This window comes from Choristoneura fumiferana, chromosome 6 (genome assembly GCF_025370935.1).
Source record: "Choristoneura fumiferana chromosome 6, NRCan_CFum_1, whole genome shotgun sequence".
NCBI classification, from domain to species: Eukaryota; Metazoa; Arthropoda; class Insecta; order Lepidoptera; family Tortricidae; genus Choristoneura; species Choristoneura fumiferana.
Genome location: NC_133477.1, coordinates 7403337 through 7412689, shown reverse-complemented (window position 1 = coordinate 7412689; position 9353 = coordinate 7403337). Strand labels below are relative to the sequence as shown.

Sequence of the window (9353 nt, the reverse complement as noted above, 5' to 3'; positions counted from 1 at the left end):
TCGCAAAATGCACAGTTCCCGAGGGAACGGCGCGCGATAACCGAATTCTACGCGGGCGAAGCCGCGGGCAAAAGCTAGTTTATACATTTTATGTGACAGATAAATGTAATGTCGTCTCCGATTATTCGGACAAAACAATCAGAGACATGAAGAGAAGACAGAGTGATGGAACAAGTAGAAAGTAAATAAAATACATATAATTAACAATATTAAAGATGCATATAAGAATTCAAATGCAAATGCAACCTCGAACTTTGTGTTCAACATCGAGCGATACCAAGGATTCTGCATTATTAACTTGTCTGTATTTTAACCTTTATCTACTCAGTTAATGGCGAGATTTCATTGGAGACCTAGCGTCTAGCGATAAATAAGTCTCTTGAGTTCATAACGATTTTAGAAATGTAAAAATACGTGATTCAATTTGTATTGTGTGTATTTTAAACTGTGCTTTTGGATAATTTTGGATATTGATAACTTTCGGATTTTTACGGTAAACTAAAGTTCCACGTTATGTATTACTACAGAAAATTATGTGGTAACATTTTTATTTGTGGCTTTTATTTTTTGTTTAGTATACATATTATGTTAAAACATTTCTTGAACTATTTCTAACCTAGTGATTCCCTAAAGTTGATTATTTTATGTTTAAATTGACTTCAAACTATACAATTCTTTTGCTTTATGATAAATTAACCAAAATAAATATAATGCTGTGCTATCTCAAAAATTTAGATAACCGTTGAACATACCAAACAATACATACCAAATATCAGTTCATATAAAACTGTCGTTTTAGGCATTTCTGTTTTTTTAATGGTGCCTTAAAATTAATTATTTCAGCAGGTGGTTGGCTTAGTTTAACTGAACGCATGAGGCTATTCTTCAAATCTTTCGATTCCATAGGTAAATGTAGTTTCGCTTATGAACACATTATTTTGTCTACCAAAATCAAAGCAATCCTGAAAAATATTTACAGGGGTGTTCATAAAACTAACCTAATGTCATCGAAATATTATTTTACAACAACAATAGGTAGGTAATAAGAATTGGTATTACTTAGCTCAGTTTTCATTGGGATATTTTTGCATTAATTTTACATAAACGGATTCGTTTTAACCGTAATTTAATCGTAAGGCTGTAATGTGTTTTTAAATTTATATGATCGAAACCTTTAAATGACAGGTAGGTAAATAGAAGTTATCTGTTTCGAATTTATTTTTTGACTGTTCTATAATAATGTGTTAAGTAATTAAGTTTTTAAACCATCTTTTTCTTTCGCAGTTATCACTATGCAATCAAAAGAGTCTAATTATAGTATACTTTTGCAAATATTCACCGCTCTATTGCTATTATCAAGCGTGCGTTGCTTGATTACGGAAGGTTGGCCCCCAGATGCAAACGTAAAAGGTATGTATTTTTTTAAGTAGGTACTCTACCAAATTTTTTATAGTCTTATGTTACTTATATAATAAGTTTCAAGCAATATCGCTCCTAATTCAGTGAACTGCACAACAAACCATACCGTGTCTCTAGTGCGGTTCTGCCAACGTCTCGTTTCCGATTAAAGTATCTTCTCATTATTCAGCTTCACGTGACTTGATTTTTTGAAGCCAGATTTTCTTTTTGTCGTAATTATAATTGTATACGCTACACATGTAAGTCTATAAAAATAACATTATGAGTCCTTAATTTTTTGTGGAAAGGCGAGTTTCAATTTCTAGTTTTGTTTTTGTACTGAATAATGAGGAATTTTCAAATTTCCTTGGAAAGTGATTAGCGAACAACAGATGAATAGATTATAATTAGATATGAAAGTACCATATGGCACGATGGCACTAGTCTGGATGACAGGTCGTTTATTTCAACGTTCCGCAAACAAGTAATTAAAAATCCGACTTTATTTCGTGCATAACATTTTCAAATGAAACGGTTGTTACTTCTAAGTGAGGGTGGAACATTTAATGACTTTTATCTTAATGGGTTGAGTAATCAAATTGAATATTTTTCCAGATTTCGAGCACTTTGACTTCATCATAATAGGTGCGGGGTCGGCAGGCTGCGTGGTCGCAAATCGACTCAGTGAAGTCAAGGAATGGAAAATATTGCTCATCGAGGCTGGTGGCGATCCACCGGCGGAAAGCATTGTAAGTAGAAAATTTAAACCTCGTTTTTATAGAAATTACTTTTCGTCGAAATGTTAAGTAGAAACTCTTTGAAGATCTTTATTTACCTGCACCACCCTGCACACAATATTTACAAAAAGTACCAAATTGATAAAATTTTATATATGAAAGGAAAACTAAAACTAAATCGTTCTCTGATTAACTACTTATATTTACAAATGTCTTTTCGATCGCTGAATATTTACTAAGTGTAATATTGTACACTAACAGTAAAATTTTACATTTGATACAAACTAAAATTTACAATTTAAAGCTAAATACATCGCTAACTCAACCCTGAATCAAAATTGGTTTTTGTAAATATGTAGCATTTTTGAAAATCTTACACAATGACATCTCTTGGTTTGAAAAGGTATGAAAAAAATCGTATTTACGAGACCTGGTGTGCGGAAAAAAAAATTAACCAATTTGTCAGCGTAATTATTTATTACGACTTTGTATGTACATCCTTGCCAAATTACTACAGCTTTCTAATACTATAATATGACCGACATAATGAGACGATCAGTATTCCGTTTTTGCCATTTTGATTACAGAACCCGGAAAACCGTCTATGTAGATATAGAGGAAGTGAGCAGTTGATGAGTTAAGAATGTACACACCCTCATTATTACCTTGGCAGTAAAGACGTATGCAGTTGCAGATCATTATAGGCTCCATGACTGCTCATCCACTTCTATTGCTAACTTAATAGCTAAAAATTGTAATTTTATGATTAATTTCAGATACCAGCCTTATATTCACAACTGCTTGGTACCGAGAATGACTGGAAATACTCTACTGTTAGGAATGAGAAGACTAATCAAGCAAATTTACATGAAACTGTTGCATGGCCGCGAGGAAAAATGCTCGGAGGGAGCAGCAGTATGAACGTCATGATTTATATAAGGGGTCATGATGCAGATTTCAAAGAATGGTACAACAAGGGAAACAAAGATTGGCACCCAAAAATTGTACGACAATATTACCGAAAGGCTGAAAGTTTTCAAAATGCCGAAGGACTACAAAATCCTGCTGTTAGGGACATATATGGCCACGATGGGCCATTAGTTTTGAATTACTTTAATGGCACGACTAAAACATTTACTGATGCTTTACTTGGTGCTTGGGAAGAAACAGGTTTCAAAAGAGTAGCTGATGTTAATGTACCCAATGTTCTTGGAGCTGGTCCTTACGGTGCAACAGCAGCAAACGGTCGCAGATATAGCACAGCTAAAGCATATCTCAACTCAATACAAGATAGACTTAATTTACAAATCATCAAGCATTCTTTGGTTACAAAAATTTTGATAAACGAAACAACATTAGAAGCATACGGAGTTATAATAATTCGAAACGGGGTTCAAATGACTTTGTACGCATCTAGAGAAGTAATACTTAGTGCTGGAGCTACCAATACACCCCAATTACTTATGTTATCTGGAATAGGTCCAAAAGCACATCTCAAATCAAAGGGGATTTCATGTCTGGTTGATTCTCAGGCAGTAGGGAAAAATCTTCAAGATCATATTTATATACCAGTCACTATTTACGGAAATCAACCGGGTGAAAGAGATCCTGATGAAATCAGTCGTCACTATGCTATTTATCTCAACAATAGCACCGGTCACTTCGCCTCAAATACAATTGCAAACGTTATTTCCTTTTACGCTTATGAAAATACAAGTTATCCGCAATTTCAAAACCTTGTAGGAGTTTTTCCTAAAAACTCTAACAAAGTTGAACCATACTTTAGCGCTTTATACAAACCCTCTGTTGTGAAATCAATAACAGAACACACTACCAATAATGCACTTTACTTGTATCTATTTCATGTTTTGCATCCATATTCAAAGGGCAATATTTCTCTAAACACAAGTAACCCTGAAGATGCGCCTCTTATATATCCAAACTACTTTGAAGATTTGAGAGACTTACAAGCTACTGCTGATGGAATAAGGATGCTTACCAAAATAACCAATTCTGCATATTTTAAATCAATTGACGGATTTTTAGGTAGACTCAAGTGGCCTGCTTGTGATAAACACGAACTCGATAGCGATAAATATTGGAAATGTATAGCTATTAACATGGTGCTTACTATCTACCATCCTGTAGGTACTGCCAAAATGGGGCCTGATTCAAAAAATGCAGTAGTTAACAGTCATTTAAAGGTCCATGGCGTGGGTAAGTTGAGAGTGATAGATGCAAGTGTAATGCCATCGCTTACAAGTGGTAATACAAATGGACCAACCATAATGATAGCTGAGCGAGCTTCCGATCTTATAAAACAAAAACATGGTCAATTAAAGTAAAAGAAGATGCAAACATGAGCTGTTGAACTGCTGAATCGTAATGAGCACGGAAAATGTTTAGACGTGTGCGTGTCACTCATTGTGTGATGGTTTTGCACAATTTATAATAATTATCGTCGACCCGAAATGAACAACAATACTGCACGGCCGGATTATTTGTGCCTTTATGACAAATGAAATTCAAATTCAAATTCAAATCATTTATTCAGTAAATAGGCCGCAATGGGCACTTTCACACGTCATTTTTTAAAGTAAGTACCAGCGCTTTCTGAAACACCATCATACCTACGTCCCACTGCTGGGTACAGGCCTCCTCTTAAAATGAGAGGGCTGGTATCGATTAAATTATCACAATTGAGATAGGCAATGTAATTATCAATTGAGCCAGAAATCCCACTAATATTTTAAATGCGAAAGTTTGTAAATCTCTTTCTTTGTTACCACAACACGTCTCAACTGCTGAATCGATTTAAATTAATTTCAGTATAAAGTTTGAGTTCCGTGGACATAGGATAGTTTTATCCCGGAAAATTGCATAGTTCCCGCGGGATAGCGATAAACGAATTCCTTGCAGACGGAGTCGCGTGCAACAAGCAAGTACTAACAATAATATAGTAATCAAAGAGCATCACAAGCTTTCGATTGACTCGTCATAATACATCTCAATAAGAGCAGTAGCGAACGTCTATATCTCTTTAATTCAGTCCACTTACCGCGATCACCTTGTTTATGAGACTATCATAAAAAATATTGGAATCCAATACGGGACCCTATGCTTCTGAATTTTTACAGGGCGTATAACAAATAGACTGGAAACGGCGCCTAAATTTGTATAAAAAACAGCAAACAATATCATACAATGATTCTTTATTGAACACCATAATATATACATAAAACACAAGTACATAGAAATTTTCTAGGGAAGCAAGAGGCATAACGACTAAATAGCAAACCACTGCTACGACTGCTACACTCTTACGGTCTGCCTGCCCAAGATTCGGTATGATACTTGTAATGAGCAAATAGATAATATTTTCAACATTATGATGTAGTCAAGTCTTTGTTTATGATGCAAAAAACAATAATCCTTTATTAGGTAGACGCCGAAGCGCTGGTCACTGTCAGTTGCAATATCTAACGTTTTGTTATTAGCAATAGAGGCCAGCAAATAGTCATTTATTAGGCATTATTATTTCAAAATGTAGAAAATTTACCTTGATACAGAATGCCTCTGTTAATTGTTTAAAGGCCCCCATGCCATGGAAATTTTGACCTCTTACCATGACACAGCGATAACACCGCCATCTCCGATGCACATCAATAAACAAAAAAATATCTAAATTCATGCTATTTGAAAATGTTACAAAACTGAAGTAGCTCTGTTATACGAATACAATTAAGCCTTGCATTTAAAAGGGTCAAAGCCAGCCTGTATAATCATAATTCTAAGAATAAACATTTTCTTTAGAACGTTATGAGTTATTTAATGATTACTATTGGTTAATTTCTCGATGACAGAGCCACACAGCAACGCCTGGAAGGCAAACACAGGAAATATCCCGCCAGTAACCACATCTATATTCATGAGTTCTCTGGGTTCCGTCGCTGGACGCGTGCTCCGTGGAACTGCAAGCGATCAATTATACGTTTAATACACTAAACACACTTATTCCGGAGTCGTCTTTAGCTTTTTTACACTACATTTTTTTACTAACTACTTTTCATGTGTGGCTTATTCAAATCCACATCGGATCCTCCTGTTATCAATTAGAGTAATGATTTCTTTATTCTGATAGGAACAATAAATTTGGTAAATATTCATAAATGATAAGAAACCTTGCGGTGCAAGAAAGCAGTTTAAGTGAGTTTGGTAAAAGTTCTTAAAAAAACTTTTTTTAAATTTCTATCTTATGGCAGTCAATATAAATAAACAGACCATTTAAAATAGATAGAATAGTGAAGTAAATAGATAGAATACGACGAAATTCTTTACAAACTCAAAAAAATAAAACCACCACACAAAATTAAATGTGAAACACACACACGGCTAAATGATTCCCAAGATCATGTAATACTCTGACATAGTTACGTTTCGGCAAAAAGGAAGCCGCACATTACCATCTCTTGTAGTAAGTGCTTTACCGTTTAATGTCTTGCTATCTGACGTTACACTCAGCAGTCGCCTTTGCCTATGGAGACTATTTTGAGCTAGGTCAGTTCATCGTTTGGATTTCAACTGTCACCGGTTATCCCAACAGGTAAAATATTATGCTATTTCTTTTTATTTTAATCCCTTGCTATTTGTTGTTGTTGTTTCTTTAAAAAAATATGGCTCTGTCCATCGGAGGACAATTTTGCCAGTGTCTGGTAGTTTTTGCCGTTGTACGGTAAAAAAAATCTAGAAAACGAAATATGAGAGGTAATGGTGGATGAACGATGACCCCCTTGCTATTTAAAATTTACTTTCTGTAGAAATTGAGTCAGTTTGCCGTTTGAATGTCACTGTCACTGGCTATATCAGATTAAGGCCGAGGCCGCACTACGGCTAAACCGCCGCGGTTTTTAACCGCGTGACTTTTTTAAACAAGTAAACTTAAAACCACCAGTGGGGCCGCTTGCGTTAGTTCTGTTTACTTGATTCACAAGGTCACGCGGTTAAAAACCGCGCGGTGGTTTAGCCGTAGTGCGGTCTCGGCCTAGAATAATATAGTTTTTCTTTAATAGGTACTAAAGTAAAATTTAACCGAATCCAAAACAACAAGAAATAATTTTCTACCGGTGTGAAGTCAGTGCCTTAGCACTAAGCAAGAGCCAGTTGTTTTTTTTTATGTTAACATTTTTTTACTTATCAGTGGAAGGTATGTGAGTATAATTTAAGTTTTGTGAATTCCTGTATATTTTAACAAAATACAAGTGAGTGACTCGTGCTTTAAGGGCTTTATACAAATTTTGTAAGTATGTGACTTGTGGGGCGTATGGTAACAGTAACAAAATTAGGCAAATAATCATGGCCACTCAGACTACCTTACAGTTACGTTATTATACTCAGTGGCTTATGAATATAAATTATATTTACATTCAACCCTTAGGTTTACATAATTTGTACTCGTAATGATGCTTCCGACATCCTTGAGCTGAATGAGGCTATTCATCAATCAAGATAACATTATATAGCAAATAATACTAATAAAATGTCACTAATAAAATACATAATGTAGTTTGATTAGCCGGTTATATGTAAATAGTTCACCAGTAACCTATACGCAAATCAGCTTACCGAAATAATAATCAACCTTGGACAAATTTATTGAATCTATATTAAAAAAGAATGAAAGAACAAAAATAAAATATTGCCCATAAAAAACACATACAAAGTGGCAAAAGGTTCAGGCTCAGCATGTGCGGTTAGGACTATGATGCCTATTAGGGTTTTTGTTGATTTACAAATAAAATTGAAATCCTTTGTTTAAATCCCACTCCTAATATTAAATACACATTACACAAGCCTCTTCTCAGTGTGAAAAAAACTTGAACTTCAGTTCTCACGTGGACCCAATGTGAATTTGTAAGTTCACTCAATATACAAATGTTTATTCCACGGCAACGAAAAAGACCAAAACGTTAAAAAATATCAGTTTATCAAATTTTATCTAACTCCGTCTAGCCGTTTTTCCGTGATTGAGCAACAAGCATCCAAAGGTCTTCACATTTTAAATATTAATAAGACAGGATGTGATTTCACACAGGTAAACTATAAAAAACTATAAAATGCTTGCCAGAGGGCAAATTTTTAAAAATCCAATTTGAAAAAGAGGTGAATGTCAGAATGTGTTTTTTGCTTTAAAACAACCTCACAGATATTTTCTTCCTTATGTAATAACTAATGGATCTGGTTATTTTTTTAAACAGGCTATTTGCTCGACTGTACTTTTTGTAAATTTGTACATATGTCGTTATCAAACCTACATATTATGTAAGTCCATCCATCCCAGCCTATATACGTCCCACTGCTGGGCACAGGCCTCCTCTCAGAACAAGAGGGCTTGGGCCATAATTCCCACACGGGCCCAGTGCGGATTGGGAACTTCACACGCACCATTGAATTGCTTCGCAGGTTTGTACAGGTTTCCTCACGACGTTTTCCTTCACCGCAAAGTATATTATGTAAGTATATTTAAAAAAAATTAAGTCAATCCGACCACTAGAAGTTGATCAAAATTACCTTGCAAGATTTGAAACAAACAAACAAATACGTGGTGAAGTTAAAAAAAGCTTTTAAATTTAAACAAGTCGTTTCCCCTAATCCACTCGCATTTCTAATCCAACATAGTTTTCTCCACTTTCTAATGGTGTCACAGACATTATTCTAAGAATCGGCCCCTTGGGCTGGACTCCATAAGTTAAACTATTAGGCTACGAAAGCTTTTTAACTAAACTAGGCAATTAAAATGTCGCTCCCTCGAGTTTTTCTTTCATTCTCCTCTTCAACCAAGACATTCGATGGAAGATAATAAAGTTACGTTTTCATGATGAAACTATATCGACGCAAACACTATCGATTTTCAGATTATCCTTCTTAAAGGAAAGGATAAAAGGAACCAGAAACGAGTAATGCGAGTAACCCGAAAAAACTAGCTAACCAACCGAATTAAACTGAATCTAGGGCTGATTCAGGACTGATGCAGTGTTTTAAATCAGCGTAACAATTTTCAAAGGGTGAAATTTTTAAATTATCACCAAATTTATTAAACGAACACCAAATTAGCGAGCAATGCTAAGAATATAAAATTGTTTGGTGGTAATTTTATTTCAATTATGATATTACATTTTTGGTAACCATTTAATATTTTGGGTTAGCAATAATTACTTTGGT

General features: G+C 34.7%; 1 protein-coding gene across 3 annotated transcripts; it reads left to right on the top strand.

The window, feature by feature from the left end:
- The first annotated feature begins 341 nt into the window (after window positions 1-341).
- LOC141428937 (ecdysone oxidase-like) lies at window positions 342-7673 on the top strand. 3 transcript variants are annotated; one of them, XM_074089012.1, is made up of 5 exons: window positions 342-493; window positions 844-906; window positions 1285-1410; window positions 2014-2147; window positions 2912-7673. In XM_074089012.1, exons 2-5 carry the CDS (start codon window positions 873-875, stop codon window positions 4478-4480), a joined length of 1863 nt encoding a protein of 620 aa, XP_073945113.1. In that variant the 5' UTR covers window positions 342-493; window positions 844-872; the 3' UTR covers window positions 4481-7673. The 3 variants fall into 3 exon arrangements, with proteins under 3 accessions (XP_073945113.1, XP_073945115.1, XP_073945114.1); XM_074089014.1 differs by lacking the exon at window positions 844-906; XM_074089013.1 differs by lacking the exons at window positions 342-493; window positions 844-906 and adding an exon at window positions 936-1035.
- Window positions 7674-9353: the final 1680 nt, after the last annotated feature.

Bases quoted from the DNA above. Each gene is read 5' to 3' on its own strand.
- LOC141428937 (XM_074089012.1), top strand. From the start codon at position 873: ATGAGGCTATTCTTCAAATCTTTCGATTCCATAG. The intron at 907-1,284 runs GTAAATGTAGTT...TTTCTTTCGCAG, and splicing joins CAAATCTTTCGATTCCATAG to TTATCACTATGCAATCAAAA. The intron at 2,148-2,911 runs GTAAGTAGAAAA...GATTAATTTCAG, and splicing joins ATCCACCGGCGGAAAGCATT to ATACCAGCCTTATATTCACA.